Genomic DNA, 19,496 nt, shown 5'->3' with positions numbered 1-19,496 from the left:
TGCCCTCTCCACCATACATAAAAAATAACCCAAACCTCAAGCTTCAGAATATCGTGCTGCAGTTTGCGCTGGAAGTCGAGGAAGTGGGAGATGGTCAGCTTCCCCTTGAGATCTGCCCCAAAGAAGTACGTTGTCAGTGCAGAGTTGAAGCCAGTTTTCAGGGTGTTCCCCGTTGTAGACCGGTCTCTGTGGCGCATGCCCATGCTGGTTTGGGAGCGAATGATGCTCTGGACCTAAAAATAAGAGGGAGGATGTTAGCGTTGAAAAAACCACTGGGGCTTATACTAGTCAAGTATCAGTACGAAGTACTCCAGGATCAGACATGTCATCCTCTTTTTTTTTTTTCCCCTGAAATAATTTTTAAAAGACATGACAATTAAAAAATTTGGCTGAACTTAGGCTTTGTTTTTTTCAGTCCTCTTTAAAAAAAGAAGAGTATTAAATGCTTAAAAAAAGTTTTAAGAAACAATTCATCCAGTTTGCAGATAAGCATTTTAGCACTGATACTACACCTGGTCAGCAGAGAGCAGCTTGTTCCCAGCGAAGCCGCAGAAGGAGAGAAAGCTGAGGCAACCGTGGGGAAGAAAAAAGCCTGCACATGTTTTGGAGCTTCCGCTCCTACTTTACTGCCCATCCTTGTTAGTTCACACCAACCTCGGTTAGCTCACATTGCGTTTCCTTTCCCCTTGTGCACAAAACCAGGAGTTTTCTACTCAAGGGCACCCCCCTCCTCACTGCCTGCCACTCTCTGTCACAGCTGGAAGCTCCTCCATCCCTGGGGCTGTGCGGCAAGCTGAGCTGCAGGCGAGGGCTGACCCACCCAGAGCAAAGGGTTCTCCAAAAGTCCTGCAGGCTGCATCAGCCCAAATACAACCCCAGTGGCAGTGCCAGCAGAATAACAAGTAAAGCAGAAGTATGAGTTACCAGCAGACTGGGATATTTGCACGAAGACAGCCAAGTGTGAAAACACACGTTACGACAGCGATCTCTCAACATTTTTAGCAAACCACGCAGGCAAACAGCATCCTTGTTCTCTCCCCTGAGCTCTCAGCAGCACCCTGTACCTTCTTGAAGGCACCGCTCAACTCGAGTGGATGCTACAGGACAGGGCAAGGATGTGCAGGACAATTTCCCTACCCGCTACAGTATAGCAAAAGGTTGAACCTGAAGGGTGCAACAGCCTGAAAAATCCAACAGTTTGTTATTTTAAGGGTCCTGTGCTAACTTAAAGGTGCAGCCAAGCCAAGCGCACACTCGCCTCCTCTCTCCACCCCCAAGTATCCCACTACCCCTTCCCAGCACTCGCCCGTCTGAATGACTACTGCAGTGATATGAGAAGCCAGGATTATTCTCTGCATAATAGCCGATCCCTTCCAACAAGGCAGAGGATTCATATTAAGGACAACAAGTGTGAGAAAGGAGGGGGAAAAAAGCCACCCAACATGCTGCCCGGCACTCAGCCTCAACAGCACAGGCTTCCCAAAGCTCCAGCAAACACCACTGCTTTGCATTCAGCCTCTTCCTCCTGACAACAGAAGTTGGAAGGGAGGAAGAGAAACAGCTGCCAAGAGCTCCAGCTGTCAAAAGGACACCAGAACCTCGTTATCGTGGTATACGGCTTGTTCAATTTTTTCCTAACAAGAGAGCAAGCACTGGAACAACCCCAAAGGGGATGCTCTGGAGGAGAATACCGCGTACCGCTGCCGGGCTAACCTTGCTTGAAACACTGCCTCCAAACCACAGACTACTGGCTATTCTTCCACTACAAAGAAAACCAAGTCAAGTCAGAGGGAAAAAAATAAAGAAAAAAAGGTTTTGGGTTTTTTTCTTTGAAATATGCACTGTGATGTGAGGAAGGATTTTTGCACTGTAAATAGCAACTCCTTATTTTGCTTTGTGCTCCACTTTAACTGTGAGCTCTGCATGCACATTTTGGAGACAAATATTTATAAACTATCTGAAGCAACGCAGTTTGTGACCAGCTTGGAAAACTGCTCCTGTTTCTGCAGAAGCGAGTGTTTACCACACTGCAGGCTGTTTGATAGAGCATCTTTTCCTGGGTGTTATTTATAAGGCATCCTACACCACTCTTCTCTCCCCATCTGTAACAATTATCAGACAGTTTGAAAATCCATCTGTAGGCACTGGAGCCAAAATTATTCGACTGGCCCCTATTTTGGGTAATCCTTCTAATACCCAGAAAGGCAGGCAACCACTGCAAAAAGTTGTCCTTCAGCTGAACCAGTGCTGTCCTCCCCCACAGCTCATCGATCATATGACGACAGGAAGCACAGAGATGCTTCACTGTCTTTGGTATGTATTTCAGCCTAAGTGTTTGTGATCTGTTTCATCTTTTGCACTAGACAAGAGGAAAAAAAAATAAAAAAAAAATCAATGAAAATAGTTAATGGTTTGAAGAGAAATCACGAGTAACACTGCTTGAGAGTTTACTACTCTTCATCTGACTTCTTAATTAAAAACAGAAGAGTAAACTAACAATTTACATGCTGAAGGATGAAAAGTTGAAGATGATACTGATGCAGGCACCAAACTGTTTAGCACTATACACTAACCATATGCATCAACTGGAAAAAAAACTGAGGCTCTTCAGTGAGGCCTGAAGAAATTCAATATTTTCTTATTAGGTAGTTAAAGCCTCCGACTTACTCGCATATTAGCTAAATTACCACAAGTAATTTTCTTCCTTGATGAATACTCTTAAGGTTTGTCAGACATTAATGAGAATAGACCTGCTGTTGGCTGTCTCCAAAGACAACGTGTGAAAAGGGAGTAAGAAATTCGTTCCCACGTGCTCACAGCCAGCGGGGACAGTACGATGCTTCTGTGATGACCCTTTTCTTTCCCTTCTTTTTCTTCCCATTCTCCCCAAAACGATGTTGCTCTTCTAAACTGATGCCACCTCTAGCAGCATATTCCCCTGGAAGCAGTTCCAGCTGCCCCTGCCAGGTATGCACCAAGATGTTTATGGTACAGATCTGCAAACCCTGCCATCCTTCACGATAAGGAGTGAAAAAGCGTATTTATCATATAAATTATTGTGTGTGTTACAGTACATATGTGTATAATGTTATATATGTGCTTCCCACTGAAGCTATGCCTTTGCTTTAATTCTGTTTGCAAAGTGCAGCAAATCAGTTATACCGATATCTGCGAAGATATTGTCAGCTTCTTCCCACTTTCCAAAACAGCCCCTTCATCCTCCAACTCGAAAGCTCTGGAAGATCAGCCTTCACCAAAATACTCTGATGCTAACCAGGAATTTTATTCCTTTATATAGAGGCAGTGACGCAGGCAACAAGCTTAACAAAAATATGTTGTTCTTCCTAAGGATTTTTATACGACCTAATGCACATATAACTTCCCTTTGCCTACCAGATGATTTGAAAGAACTTCATTCAGTTTTGTACTTTCATCTTCATAGCACTTCTGAAACAGTCACCCTCAAGAAACATTCTTTCTTACTTTACATGTCTAATAAAGAAGTCAAACATGACACCTGCGTTAGTACCTCAGCATCACTGCATTTTTACTAGGCAGTTAACCGTTCTCCACTTTTCTTAAATTCATTTATCTCCCTAATTGATTTTCACTCTAGAACATTAGTAACTACTGTAAAACACCTTTTGAATTGTTAAATATTATCAGATAGCTGCAGTGGAGTGCTATATTCATGCACTATGCAAACAGAAGGAACAGCAGTATTTTTTACTTGGGAAAATAGGAAACTTGGAATTTTTCATAGCTAAATCAGTAGTTTGTAGGGAGGCAGTGCCAAACAGAACAATAACCTGGACACAGTAGTGTATTCAAATTGCACTCAAAGGAAAATGAATAAACTCCTGGGTTTACATTACAAACTGTCACGTGAAGGGATATCATATTGGAGATAAACATACTCCCATTCTCCTAATAGTCCAAAACTCGCATCTAAAAACGTACAGTTAACCAGATATATTATACAGCTCTGCAGCAAACTCATGATAACGACATCATACCCACAGGTAATAATTTAAAGAGGACGACAGCAAAAGATTAGAAGGGGGGAATTAAATTAACAGACCTGCTTTGCCACTAGTTCTTCCCATTTATAGCAAGTGCCCCAAGCATGACCTCTTACAGACTCTTCTGAAGCTAACTAATCATTCGATCAACCGATGAGTAAGAATTTCTAACTAGATTATTCAGGGCTGCTTTGTTCTCGGATATCAGTACACAGCATTTCACCATCTCCGAACACATATGTCCTCCAGCATAAAAAACCCCACAACAGCAGGTTATTTTTTTGACCAGAGCCTCACTTTCTTTGCTCAGAAGCGTCAGCTTCCACTTGCCTATTAAACGTACAGCCCCGAGGGATGTGAGGTCACAGAAGAAGTGCCAGGGGCCACATGAATATTACGTAGATTAGGTTATCTCCTCTACCTTGTTCTTTGATAACAGGGGTGGTGACTCCTCATCCAACCAGCCAGTTCCCCGCTTTGCAAATATATTTTCTTTTCCTTTCATGAGTAGCACACACATGGAGCTTTGCTAATATACAACGACTTCAGGATGTTTATAAGTTTCCAAAGCCTTAAGGCTGTTTTCTACATAGGCAAGAAAACCACACACTTCTGCCTGGGGAGGTCAGATCTTTTCCCCACTGACAGCTTGAGTCTTCAATCTATTCTCACTCTAACACAATCACAAACCATAGCTTATAGGAGGACCTCACCAGTATCAAGCATGCAGGCTAAGCTCATTAAAAAGCCTGCATCAAGCCCTGCTGATGAAACCCTGTAAGAAGTAGGGGAAAGAAACTAATGAAAATACACTCTCAAACACGTTTTTAGATTACATTGAAATAAATGGCTAAATTCTTCTCTGAAGCAGACTCGCCCTGGTTGTTCTCTGAAGACAAACAAAATTAAGGAATGCAGTAAAAGCTGTGGAAGAAAGTAGGATCAAAATCCTATGACACCAGTACAGTGAAAAAAATTCTTTATCTACTTTGGAGGTGACATCTTGTAAAGATACCTTGGTGACAAAGTCACAGGAAATCAGAGTTTATACTTACAGTTGTCCTCGTTGAATGGAAAAATTTTGTCTTGAAATACCCAGTTAAAAAAAAAAAAGCAGGCACTGAGGCAACACAGCAGACCATAGAAGGAAAAGATGTAAACCAGCAGTAACCACAAATATAAATCACAACAACATCATAGAGGAATGCTGCACTTATGACTAAGATGCCATAGCATTAAGAAGTCAACCTGTCGTTCAACTTGCCTGCTCAAACTCTTCCATATCCACCTCGCCGTCACCATTCAGATCAAACATCTTAAAGGCAATTTCGAAATTCCTCTGGGGAGCTACATAAAAAAACCACACAATAAAAAACAAAGACCAGTTAACAAAGATACAAAAGTTCAATTTAAAAAAAGGCACAAGTTCAGAATGACTATCAAAAAAACAATTTTCTGTAATTCTTGCAATTTTAAGACAAAAATGCAGCTCTCGGGAACCTCTCGCTACAAGCTTCATGGTGCTCCTTTTACCAAAGGTCTCGACAAGGAGGTTGGGCGGAGGAGATGTTTCTTGAACAAAATTTATTCAGTTTACAGATAGAAAAAGCACAAAACAAGATACCATCTGATATTTCTAAAGACAATCAACAGAAAATGATGCTGTAGCAAGAGCTCCAGCCTGCTCCATACAGTATAATACCAACTTGGCCAGAGGACGTTCCTCTGGCACTGCAGAGCACTCTCCGTGCTTTGTGCAGCAGCCGGTGGGTGAGGAGCAGACCTGGACTTTGGGTAATTCTCTTCCAGACTCAGCTCTTGTCTCACTGTGCAAATTTAAATAAATCATTACCAACTCTGTCTCAGTCCAGTTATGACATTGAGGTAACACATAAGCTGGAGCTCACCAGCTGAGACGCACCCGAGACAGCATGGTACCTTATTTTTCATTGCATTTAGTCTATGTTGTCATGGTTTATTTAGCCAGAACTCTGCAAAAGCATCGCTTCACAGCCACCCATCACAGCAAAACCGCACTCCTTCCCCTTCATCCCACCAAAGAATTTCAGTACGTTTCCATTTTGGGCTCTGTAACCCATCACCATTTAAAGCTGCAACATAGTGCCACAATTTTTTTCCAAATTAAGCTAATATATGAGAATTTATCTTGCTCTGCTACTTTCAAATACATACCACCTACAGGAATTTTGGTGTTTGCTGGGATTTCTAGGGAATCCTCTAGGCTATAACTAGTGCTTAGGTTGTCATCCTAAATGATCAATTAAAACTTAGCCCCTTTTTTCGTTCTGAAGATGGCTCTTCCCCACCCAAACCTGGAAGCAGGCTGTGGATCACTGGTGAGGCTCATCCCCCTTTAACCTCATCTGTTGCAATCGATTTTTAATATTTCTTGCAGGTGCTCAAAAAGTAATGAGTTTCTGCAATCAGTGTTCTGCATTAAGGCATCTCCCAGATGGGGGTGGGAGGGGGAGCGCAAAGAGGAATCCCTCAGACAAAAAGAAATTAATACGGAATTAACGGAGCTGGATTTTATACATTAGTTACAGCTTCAATTTAGGGCCAGGAGACTTTTACATCATGTTTTCCCCTTGCTATAATGCACTGTAGCACTTTATCGCTAGAAGATTCAGCAAACATGTTAACGAGATCACTTTTTCCAATCACTTTGTGTCTTGAACAGATGTATAACAACATTAAACTCGATGGCAGGAACGGCCTGTCACTAGTTCCTTGATATATACAGCACATACAGTCCTGCCACTATAATCTCTGGATTTCCAATTTCCTCATGCCAATTATTCGGGCTTTAAATTCCAAACACCATGTGCATAAGCGATGTCTCCTATAACCACGGCAATCGCCAGCAGTGCGTGGTGGGTTATTTCGTACACAATCCTGCAGCAGAAGCAATGCCTCTAACCCAGCTTCTCTGTTCTGCCTGCTGGGATGGGGAGACCTTTGCTCTCCATCCCTCAATATTTCAGTGTTAGCTGAGATGTACTCAGGTGGACCGGTCGTCCCTGTCCTGGTTTCGGCAGGGATAGAGTTAATTTCCTTCATGGTAGCTGGTACAGTGCTGTGTTTTGGATTTAGGGTGAGAACAATGCTGATAACACACCGATGTTTTAGTTGTTGCTAGGTAGTGTTTACACTAGTCAAGGACTCTTCAGCTCCCCATGCTCTACCAACTGAGAAGGCTGGAGGTGCACAAGAAGCTGGGAGGGGGCACAGCCAGGACAGCTGACCCAAACTGGCCAATGGGGTATTCCATACCACACGACATCATGCTCGGCATATAAAGCTGGGGGAAGAAGAGGGAAGGGGGGGGACATTCGGTGTGATGGCGTTTGTCTTCCCAAGTAACCGTTACACATGATGGAGCCCTGCTGTCCTGGAGATGGCTGAACACCTGCCTGCCGATGGGAAGGAGTGAATGAATGCCTTGTTTTGCTTTGCTTGCGTGCACAGCTTTTGCTTTGCCTATTAAACTGTCTTTATCTCAACCCACGAGTTTTCTTGCTTTTACCCTTCTGATTCTCTCCCCCATCCCACTGGGGGGAGTGAGCGAGCAGCTGTGTGGTGCTTAGTTTAAACCACAACAGTCCCCAACACCAACTTCATAATCTCTTCAACGATGTAATCTAATTAAAGGGATTTATACAAAAAGCTTCCTCTGCATCCATCTATCATTTCCAGTGATTAATTCCCCATTTCCTTGCGATCAACAATATTAAGCACCTTCCAACTACCCTCCTAACGTTTAAATAACACATCCAATTTTATTCACTTTAATTGCATGTACTGCATGAAAGCCTGGATGTGATTTCTCCTTATTAGCCCCCAAAATCTAGCAAAAAAGTAGTTTCCTCTATGAGGAAATAGGGGACTATACAAAGCTCTAATCTAGTTACAAGATGCTAGAAAAAGAGCAACTTACACATCTCATCTTTCTTCCTCTATTTTCCCTGCCAGGGTACAATGACATATATTCTGAGATTAGAAAATTTGTTACCCCTTGTTAAAAAATTGGTATTTGGGGTTCCCCCCCCCCCTTCTTTAAGGAAAAATATAATACCAAGTCCCATTTACGCAGACACAGGGTGAATAGAGAAAGCAAGATACTTAACTTACCCCTCGCAAAGGCCGTTTCCTTCCTTTCCCTTCTCTAAATACACATTTTCAAGAGCAGTTTATCAAAGCCCCAGAGGAGAACATCACTTGCAAAATTAAAATGAACAGTTCAGCATCATCAAAAATCTGCAGGGTCAGTGTTTTCTAAGGACAGGGAAGGAAAGTGTCTTTAAATTGGCAAATTTAATTACTTCAATCCTTTAGCTAATAACGACACAGCCCGTTTCTTCCTCTGATCTGCATATCTAACTCCAATTTCTTGTAACGGCACTTAAATCCAACAAACATGAATCCAAGCCAGGGAAACCAGAGGGCACCGAAGGCAATTAGCTCATCCTGCTCCTGCTCAGGAAGCAATGTTCATTAAGATGTATGTCCCTGATCTCTGGGCAGCCTGAATTTATTGGTCCTGAGTGAGATGATTTCTGCCTCTCCTCTTGGGCATGATGTTTCTGACCAGAATTTACTGGGGAAGAGTCATTCCGATGGCAGCTAACCCCCCCTTGCCCACCCATTAGTTGTGATTACATCAGCCTGTACAACCTCCATTTTTCTTCTTCCTCTTGTACTTACATCTTTCAGAAACTTGCAGACCATAAAAGCAGCAGATACTGGTTTGCCTAGCTAAACTTAGCCTCCCCCCCCCCCTCCCCGCCTTTTATTCTGCCCCCCAATTTTACCATTCTCAACTGCAGCTTCTCTAAATTTCCCCACTGCCTCCTTAATTAAGATGCTTCAAAATGAACGCAATATTCCTCCTGCAATGGTTACCAAAACCATTTAAAGAACTGTTTGCTTTTAATATGGCTCAATGCCTGTCTTTAAAAGGGAAAACCACTTCTGGATTTCCCCAAGCGCTGAGCTACATTTCCAGCTCACTCTGATTTTGCAAGCTATCTCCTCGCCATCTTTTTGACATTATTCAGAATCCAGATTTTTCATTGCAACTAATTTCCCCTGAGCAACGAGTCAGGAACAGGTCAGAGCAGCCGCAGTTTCTTTTCTAGCTTTATTTCTAGTCTTTAGGTGTTCAGGAGGATACAACAACAACTTCCTAATGATTCCTCCAAATCATTAACACAAATGAAAACAGTACTAGAGCCCACACCAATACCAATTCATGAGTTACCTATTCCCTGCTTTGAGATATATGCAAATATATCTAGAAAGATCAGGTTGAAATTATTCTGTACATCCATAGCTCCACCAGCTCTACACACCAAGTTGCTTTTCCAACTAACCCGGGAGTTAGTGCAAAGGGCAATTAACGTTTTTCTTGACTCATTTGTTCAAATGAAATATTTGGGAACAGAAGGGCAATAAAAAAAACCCAAAAGCCACACGCAGTAGCATTACAAAAAGATGAGCAACCTCTACCAGACAAACAGATGATGAACAGCAGCACCAACCACATTGAAAAACCCACCCGATCGATCAGTATAAAGCCCCAGGGAACCTCTGAGGCATTAGATGGGTTGATTAGGCATCTTTGAGCCAACTATGTCATTTTTAACTATTTTCAATTATTCAATGGACCAATTTGCAGCACTCAATTACTCTTTATTGCCATTTACTCTCACCAGAAGCAATGCATTCTGAAAGACAATAAATGCTTACTGATGAGAAAGGCCACATTTTACTATTTTTGTGCTCATTTGATCTTCTCTTTCCCCCAAACTCAATGCTCCACACTTGGAGATACTTCTTAAGTCTTTCCCTCTGACTCCTGTTGTACCTCAAGTGAAGGTACCGCATTTTAGGAAAATTATTTTGAACACAATTTTGGAAAATAAACATTGCTCCCTTCAGGAGTAGTTGAAAATTTCTTTGTCTGAATTTAAACACAAAGCAGCTCAGGACTTCAATATCCATCCTGAAGCCTAGTAACTCCCCAGGCAACTCCAGTGTGGGACGAAAGATCAAGAATTCAGCTGGGGAGTTACTTTAAGAAAAATTAGTCATTAGGAGTTAAATATCCTATGATTGCTTCTTCCCCATCTATTCCAAAATTAAGAAAAATATATGTACAAAGGCCATAGTACCCTGAAGCTGAAAAAAATATGCCTTCATAATCAATCAAAAATTAACACAGTCCTCCTAAGGTAGAGACAGATTTTCATCTAGAGAGATGGCTCTTTCAGCCTTGCAGCTTTAATATTTTTTCTTTTCCTTTTTTCAAGCCACAACATTAAAAAAAGCTTACCTTATTCCTCCAGCCAAAGATTAATCAAGATCCCCCCCCTTAAGTTACATGAATCAGCATGCTCATTATTCTGTCTGACTCTGCACAGCAGTTATTTTAGCCGAGAAATTTTTCTATACATGTTTGAATTGGAACATTTCTGTCTGAAGGAAAAAAATCGGGGTCATAGATGATCTCAACCTTACAAGACCACAGGCAGCAGCCCAGCACTGGTATCTAGTTCATTGTAAGTGACTGCACCGGTAACAGGGAAGAGCTAGCTGATGCACTGTCACATAACGCATCTCCAAATGCTGTAGTATTTTTTTTTTTGAGAACGGAGTTACAGCCTTATAGGGAAGCAACTATCCATACAATATAGACGGGTGAGCCCCAGCTGCAATGAATATGGGGAAAAAAACTCACAGTAAAATGTCCTAATGTTGCAGATATTTTCCTTTCAAATTATTCCACTATTTCAGAAAACGAATCCAAATCCCACCAACTTTTTTTTTTTAATGTTAATCAACCCAGAAATGTAAATAACAGGCAGCTAAAATAACCTAGCCCACAGCACAGAGACTGAGTCACAATATCATTGGTTCTAAAGGTAAAATATTTTTAAATAGCTAAGGGTTATTTCTTACCACAACGAAGAATCAGAATTACCTCTGAAATAATACAAATGCATCATTTTAAAAACTAGGTATACAAATTCCACTAAAATACTGACTGAAGCTTTAAAGCAGTCTAACACCCAGAAAATCAACTTTTCATCTGATTTTCAAATTCCAGTTAAAATCTAAACTATAATGCTACTTTGACAAGTGGAAAACAGGTCTTTCATACCTGGTAGAAGTACACCCTATTTCTATTACTGGCACATGTTTGGGGTAGGTGTTATTTCTTAACAGCACGAGCCGGATCGCGTTGGCTGGACCATCACGCCTGGCTCACTGGTGCAGCTCCACACGCAGGGAAAGGAGTAGGAAGCGGCTGATAAGGAACCTGCCATCGTGCAAAGTAAAAATACCACCACTACTAATAGTAAGAAAAGCCCTAAACAACTTATACCAAGAGAAATAAAGTTTTTGTTAGCTCCTCACTCTAAATCCACGCTGGAGGTTCACATGCCAGAACCCAGGCACGTGGATTCAAGCCCTGCTTGAGCACGAAGCTCCAAAGCTACTGAGCTGCACATGCCCACATTGCCACCAGAGACAGTGAGAAGTGCCCAACAGAAAGCAAAGAAGGGGTTAACTAGTACAGCTGACCGGTAAAATCCCAAATAAACTGCCATCTTGTACAGAAACGCATGGATCAGACACATGCTTAAGGAACAGCTAAAGGATGTGGCATGTGAACTGATGCTCCGGTCCACCCTTTGGAAAGCTGTACCATGAGAACGCGCCACTTTCAAATACAGAAATTCACACCAAGCATGCAGTAACACTACTCCTTGAAGTGGTGTCCCAGGTGATGCCATTTTTAACCTTTCTTCTCTTTAATCAATTAAAAAAATCCATTAAAAAAATTATTGCTGTTCACTTTTCTATTTTGCTTGTTAAAGAGACTGTGTAATTTTGACACCAAATTTTGTGGTTTGGTTTTAATGTCAATGAGAAGCGTACACCTCAGTTTCAGAGATTTAAGAGAATGTGACAGAGCCTCAGCTGGAATACAAGACTTACCTTTCAACAACTTCTCACCAGTTACAACAACTCACAGAGCATTGCTGGAAATCAAGATTCCCTCTTAAATGCCTCTCTGAAATAAGGACCTGGAAATAAGCTGTGGAAATGGCAGCTCCAGACGAAGGCCATTAGAAGCTGTGCTCTCCAGGGAACGCCTAGAGAAAGAGGACACCCCAAACATCCACAGGTTCTGGGATATTGATATGAGCAACACAAAATTAGTTTACTTCCTAATTCTACAGAAATAATCATGAGTAAGTTTCTGGAACTTCTCAATCAGGCTAACAAGTGCTGAATGCAGAGTAGTCCTTCCCCGCTGCAAATTTACTGTCCTCTCTGATACAGGAGGTTGGTGGAGATCCGTCAGCCCATCACACCATGCAAATGCAAGGGATGAAGAGGTGAACAGAGAAAGACCAAGTAACAACTGCAGGCAGAGAGGCTGGCAGAGCATCCCATGCCCTAGTGTCGGTTTTCAAACTGGAGAGATCAAGCTCTGCTTGGGAAGATCCCAAACTGCCAATTGCGAGAAATCCATCCCGTTTCTGTCCTTCTGTCCTTCAGCACAGCTACCAGCCCATGGCAGAAGAGGGATGCTGAGCCATAGAGCCTTTGGTCTGACAGGAAGCAACAAGGCTTACATTTGGAAGTTAGGACATCCCTTGGGAGAGAATCTCTGTGCTGCTCAGATACATCTTGGAAATCCCACACAGCAGCGACTGGGCTGGCAGAAAGGTATTGAAGACATCCCTGCACCATATAGTGTGGATGAGATGGACCTATGTATATGCATGTAGGTAAATGGAGGGTCTTGAAAGTTTAAAGATAAAATTAACATGAACAGGACCACAAGCAAAAATATTCCTATAAACTCAAAGCAACCTTCTATCTCCTTTTCTTGCAGAAATGAGCCCTATGGCACTTAGTGTTGCTTTGCAGGATTAAAACACCACTGGTAAGATAACAGATCTCACTCGAGGCAGGGAAGGAGGCTGAAGACATTTGTGTTAGCCAGCAATATGTATTCAAAATGGCCACAGTGCAAACAGATCCCAGAGATCACGTCGCCTGAGTGCAGCAGGGCGGGAGAGCATGCCATGCCACCTCCATCGCAGGGACCTGCACAGCGCTCAATATCTGGCCAGAAAATAATTTCCAGAGCTAGATGGTTTGGGATTTATTTCCTACACAGGGGAAAGGAAAAAAAAAAAAAAGGTGAATCTATCCTAGGCAAGAGGCCTCTTGCGGGCCAGTACCCATAAGGGATGGCAGCATGCCACACTCCAGAAAGAACCCGCAGGAGATGGGAGAAGGAGCTGCAGGTCTGATACGAGAGCCCTGGCAAGAGAGTAATTACTTTGGCTTGAGCCAATGCTATTTAACCCTCCTTCCAGGAGGAGTAAATCCAGACACAGCGACAGTCCAATTATGGAAACAACACCGACTTATTCTTTTAATGCCCAGCTCCCTTCAGTACCTGTTAATCAAGTAGGCATTAGTGCGCCTGGACAACGGACCACATTTGCTCTGAAATTGCAGTCGCTGATGATAGAAAAGCTCTTTCTCTCCTTCCACCTGTTCTGCAAGTCCAAAAGCAAAAACCTCTTTGGTTAGGGAAGCGATGTCTTTGCTTTCCTATGATGTTTGAAGGACCCGGGGAAATCCCACTGGCATTTTGCTTATCCTGCATTTTGCTCATCTTTCTACCTCTGCCTCAAAACACAGACAGCAGCTGAAGCAACCAAAACTGCAGGGTATCCTCAACGCCACTCAGCTCTCATTGCCTTTAATAGAAGGCTGACCTTCTGAAGCAGTTAAAAGTTATTTTATTAGTTGTTTTAAAAACACATTTTCACAGAAACATGGCAACCGATGAGAACAGACAGTGCTAGAGCGAGAAATCACTTGTAAATAAAATACGGTGACAGACTTCATTTTCTGTGCAATATGCAAACAGCTCTCTGTAAGCAACATGCAGACGAAGCCTCCAGCCCTCCCTCCTTCTCTCCCTCCCCGGCAGCTGCCACGCTGTCCGCATGTCAGAGAATACAACTGAATTGAGCTTCAGCTGAAGCTGCAAAGACAATTAAATTAAATGCTCTGGGAAGGCGCTCTCAAAGCCTGGTGGTGCTTTCGGTAGAACCAGGGAGATGGGCAGGAGCCGTCTCAGCAGACTTGCTGGGCACGACCCCTCTGAGGAGCACAATAACATGAAGCCCATTAGGTTTCTTGTTTTCAGAGGTTATCATTGATCAGTTTTGAGTTCAATAAGCCAGACCAGAATACGATTGATCTCTTTCCATCACTTCTGAGCACAGCAGAGGAACACCTCTCCCTGCTGCCTCCCACCCCCAGACCCAACCTCACATTCCCCTCCTGATTATCCTGCTTTAGTGCTCAATATGCCACCTTCCTTTCTCAATATTTAGGGGCTTTTAGCTATTTGACATAATCTACAGCTCTCTTGTCTGGATACATACTTAATGTTTGAGTTATTTAAACAACACAGTGAGAAAACCAATATTGAACTGTCAGCTTTAAGATGTACTTTCCTCATTCTATTTTATTTATTTCCCAGGGGGAAAAAAAAAACCCATAATCAGTAACTACTGGATTCCTGCAAGGTAATGTTCACTAGTAGGAGAGTAAACCAGCACAGCATAACAGTCAATTTTCTACCTAGCCACAGGGCAAGGTTTATTTGGGAGTTTTATTTTTATAAAAGCAAATGCTTTAAAAATGAAACCAGAATTCCTGTGGGGAATCACTGTTTGGCAGTAGCTCCAGAGACATTCCTCCATCTTCAACGTCCATTCAGCAAACTCCCAAAATACCTACAAGTCAGCCTAAAAGTCCCAGAACACTTTTTCCCCTCCCCTCCTTTCTTTTTAACCCCCCTTTTTTGAAAGCTCCTCCCTTGCCCACCCCTCACATTATTCCTCAAAAGCACAAACTACCCAATTCTGTCTCCTCTCGTTACTCTGATTCCCCAGTAACTGCGAACACGTTTAAAAGCCCAAGAACAGGAGGAAAAAAACCCCATACCGCCTGCACAGCCCTCCAAAATAAGATTGGCTGCTACTCTAACACAAGGTGCGTTAGTAGGTCCATTTTCTGTTATTCTCACAACAAAGAAATTAAACCAAAGCAAGAACAATTTCTCTTGCTGCTGCCTGTGGAAGCACATGAAATTAATTTTGTGCCCTGCGTACTTGATCAGGGGGTTGCTCACCACCAGCACAGCCATAAAGCCAAGGGCATGAGTGTTTTCTAAACCACATTCAGTAATGTGATCCTCCTATAGGTTTGTGAGTTCGTTGTCATCTGTGGAGACTTGGATTAAAAGCCCTCACTACACAAGTGAGAATACCTTAGATAATTTCAGCACAGGATAGACTAATGTAAGAAAGGAACAGCAAAAGTCTTAAGAGTCAGTTCTGAGACTCTGTCAAACAAAAAAGCAGGTTAAAATCATAAAAAAATTTCCCTGGCTTGAAGCAGCTTTATCTCTCAGTGTTTGTTTTCACGACATGAAGGTCACATACAGGTCTTCCCCCACCACGTCCATTTGACAACAAACCAGACCTTGAATATTGCTTCTCCCCGGTAATAGATCCTCAGTAAATGAAGAGTTGCCTCTTTCATTTGTCCATGTTACAGCATGCAAGAACACAGGGAAAAAAATAAAGCACTTGTTGCTTTTACAAAACATGAGTGAATTACCCAGCTGACTCCCCAAACAGCACAGAGCAGGTAGCAACGGGGGTCTACAGTAAACTGGGAAGCCTCCAGCTTTTTAATTCCTGTAATCAGGTCATCATGAAACACATACAAGATTAGATGGCCAAGTCTTCTCTCTCTCTTTTAAGTCTAAAAATAAGATGTCTCAAGTTCGTTTGGACAGTGACGCATTCCCCATTACCCCACATTTTCTAACGGGGCTGGAAAATAACTGGAATTTCTGTTTACTTTCCTGTTTGTGATGCAGCACCTTCCAAACGGCTAGAGAAGCTCTGCAAATGAGGTTTTGAGCTTGCTTTCCCATGAAGAAAGTCTAGAAATGCCATTTGACATTACCAAAGGCTTCAGTTTCACTGTTTCTTGCCAACAAAGCAAACTTTTAAGTGCCAGCACTTCAAGTGCAGACGACTGCTGGAACAGATTGGCAGATCGCAGAAATATCACAAATGCAAGTCAAGTGCAGCAGGGTGAAAAGACAGAAGGTATTCTAATGATACTTGTTGAAATGTAAACAGCTTCACTTCTCTCCTCATTGGATTACATCTCATACAAGCCTGAACTTACTCAAGTGAAACTACAGCTGGAGAGGAGAGTTTGAACAGTCCTGTAACCAGTGAAGAGCTTGAAAACAATATTCATCCAAACACAAGAATATCCTATGAACACAACTCAAGAACACATCTCCATTTACAGTTTTGAACAGCAGGTCAAGTGACTCATTCAAAAAATTTTTTGCCACATTTTAAAATAAGTCTTCAGAAGTCATCGATCTGCTTATCTTTCTGAACCACTCGAAGCTAAGACTAAACGAGATGAAGCAATAGCAATTATTCACTCAAGTTTCAAGCAATCAAGAATTCCTTTTAGGGAAATGTATGTAGACAACAATAGCAAACTCATTGCTTGTAAACCTTCCAAACATAAAAAAGCAGTAATTGCAGAGAAAAAAAACTCAGTACTTACTGGAAAGGACTGTCGTGAGGAAGATGTAGTCGGAAAAAGAAATGAGTCCACATTCTCCAAGCGCATAAAATATGCTGTCTTCATCGGCAAACTTCTCTCGCTCCTGGGATAATTTCTATTTATTCATCCGACCCACACCCCAAAAAAAGAAAATAAAGCAATCAATTAAATAGACAAATGGAAAGCTTCATTTGTATCCTTACCACCAACAAGCCATTCCATGTACACACACCCCCACTATCTCCATTCATATTCAGTGGACCTTTTCCAGCCTTCAAATCTGTCAGAAATGCTCTGCAAAGACCAGTGCTTCCCCATCTCAAATGGGGGATAAGGAATTGCACAATATTAATTAGTTGGTTTAGCCTAGCTGGAATACAGATAAATAAAACTATGTCCATTTTGCTTAAAATTGTCTGAATCTTTGAGAGGTTAGTGTTACGAAAATCAGATGTTTTAATACAGGATTCAGAAAGAAAATTATTGTATTTCACTAATAGTGTTTTAGTTATACTCTGTTGTAGCAGTAGCCAAGAAAGAACTATTTCACATGAATATAAAGTATGATTGAAGTTATCAAAAACATGTAGTTATCAGAAGCACACGATTCGGGAGTGTGTTTAGCAAGCTCACTAGGAGGACCAGGACCAATATCGATCTCAACCTCTCTCTCTCACTCCAGTTCTTTTTCAACACCTTGTTTTAATAGAAAATACCACGTTTTATCAGCTAATCTCCCTTACTAAGCTAAAAATCCAAGTCCCTTTGATCCGCTGAAGCTTCAAAGACTGAAAAGGATCCATAAAACTGTTAGGAAATCCACACTGGTGACCCATTTTAAGAACACAGCAGGAGGAGGCACACGCACACACAGAGGAAAATGAAATTAATATAAAGGAGAGTAGGTGTGGATGAGGTTATTCCACAGAAACCGGGTCATGCAAGCACAGAAGCATGGTGAAAGCAAGGCTGAATTTAGGAACGGTTTTAGGAAAAACCACTGACAAACACCACCACACGAGGGTCCAGCTAGACAACTGTCCCCCACCGTTACCTCTGTCTAGCGGAGATCCCATCATATACAAGATAAAGGAAAGAAAACTGGTTAACCAACAATAAAATAAGCAGGCAAAACATAACATCAAGTTGAATGGTTAGACTTGCGAAGAGCAAGAAAGTTTTGAAGCAACCAGGTCGTTGCCTTGACTGGGCGCCGCTAAGAAGCCTGAGTAGACATCCCAGCAAGAGTTAGCACGTAGCCTCTCCGGGTCAGACCCACTGTCTGCAGCTGATGTCTCTCATCCACCTCAGGGTTTTGTTTTTGAGAGAACTCACCATTGTATGTGACTGCAGAGTGGGGATGAGCTCAGCTAATAATTTAGATGAAAATTTAACCCGTATCTGGCTCGGAAACCACAAGAAAAGAAACAAAAATAATCATGTAGATCACCAAAAAATACAGTTTTCAGGGAAAAAAAAAAGTTCAGCTCTACTGATCAAATAAAACTCTTCCCAATAGCTCGTCCTTTACCATCTGGAGAGCGTCAAGAATTTAATACTAACAGCAGACAACATGCTAATGGCATTCATTTCATGCAAGATAACTACTATTTATGCTTACGGGATACCAGGTTGAAGTATCATTTACGGAAAAAAATGCTTATGCTTCCCTTCCCATCGAGATAGATCCGAAGCAAAATTACACTGATGCTTATGTTAAGGACAAATAAAGAATGTCTGGTTTTCCCTTAAACTGAAGGCAGGATTTGTGGAGAAAGCAGTTTTCTGTGACTGCTGCCGGCCATGTTGCCAGCAGCGTCTCACCTGCTCGTGTGATTTATTGCCTCTTCCTCCAATTGCCTGTCTTTAGCAGCGTTTATCATAAACTAGCTATTAGCATCCTACTTCACCCGCTCGAAGGATCCCATGAAAAAGTTCCAGAAGTTGGTTTACTAATTTTTATGGGTTTCTTTTCTGCACTTAAAATTCATAGTCAGCAAACAGCTTAAAATATTCCTCATAAGCTGAAAACCCCATCCATAAACTAACAATAAAAGAAGACATTAAATTAATCGCTCTCTGAAATACAAAGGTTTAGACAGATGGAAAGGAGAAGCATTTACTCATTTGCATCTTTGAGCAAACAAAGTAAAATATTTTATTATTTATTTTAAACAAGCATCTACTTGCCAGAAACCTGGGGAAAGGGAACATACGCTGTCATTATGGTGCCCAGCCTGCCCGCAGCTAATGGGAAAGGGAATTTCTCCCACTGATCTTAGTAGGGGAAAATAACAGCTGACCTGATCAATAAGATTGTCAGGCTCTCAGCCACTAGGAGGACAGAAGTTTAAAAAAATTCACAACTCTCCCATTTATTTTCTTCTGGCTCACTGAGAAGCTGTGTGTTTGATTGATTTCCACAAGACACATGGGAAGCTCTCCCCACTACAGAAAAAGCTGAAAGCATCCTTCTCAGGGGTTGTTCTCCACCTTTAAACATGGTATTCTACAGAATTATATTATAATCCCCAGGGGAAAAAAAAAAAAAAAATTAAAAAAAATCAATCTACCTACTTTACAAAGCACAACATGGACTGTTGCAATCCTTCAAAGTTCAAGGTGGAGAAACCTGAAGTCAGTCCTCACTAACACCTAAAACCACTGTCTATAGACGTCCAGCTTCTTTTCCACAACCTTCTTTCCTTCCAGCATACTCTACCATACCTTCTAGCCAGAAAG

General features: G+C 41.9%; 1 protein-coding gene across 3 annotated transcripts in view; it reads right to left on the bottom strand.

Moving 5' to 3' along the window:
- MICU1 (mitochondrial calcium uptake 1) overlaps window positions 1-19,496 on the bottom strand; it is a 116,983-nt gene that overhangs the window by 41,978 nt on the left and 55,509 nt on the right. For 2 of the 3 annotated variants that reach the window (XM_009325783.1, XM_009325785.1), the window contains exons 6-9: window positions 17,809-17,814; window positions 16,755-16,869; window positions 5,287-5,369; window positions 36-233 (exon numbers count right to left, since the gene is read on the bottom strand). In XM_009325783.1, coding sequence (XP_009324058.1) covers window positions 36-233; window positions 5,287-5,369; window positions 16,755-16,869; window positions 17,809-17,814 — 402 coding nt within the window. The remainder of the gene's footprint in view (window positions 1-35; window positions 234-5,286; window positions 5,370-16,754; window positions 16,870-17,808; window positions 17,815-19,496) is intronic. The other variant, XM_009325784.1, reaches the window with a different exon arrangement.

Source organism: Pygoscelis adeliae, unplaced genomic scaffold (genome assembly GCF_000699105.1).
Source record: "Pygoscelis adeliae isolate BGI_AS28 unplaced genomic scaffold, ASM69910v1 Scaffold4, whole genome shotgun sequence".
NCBI classification, from domain to species: Eukaryota; Metazoa; Chordata; class Aves; order Sphenisciformes; family Spheniscidae; genus Pygoscelis; species Pygoscelis adeliae.
This window is presented reverse-complemented; position numbering and strand designations above follow the sequence as displayed.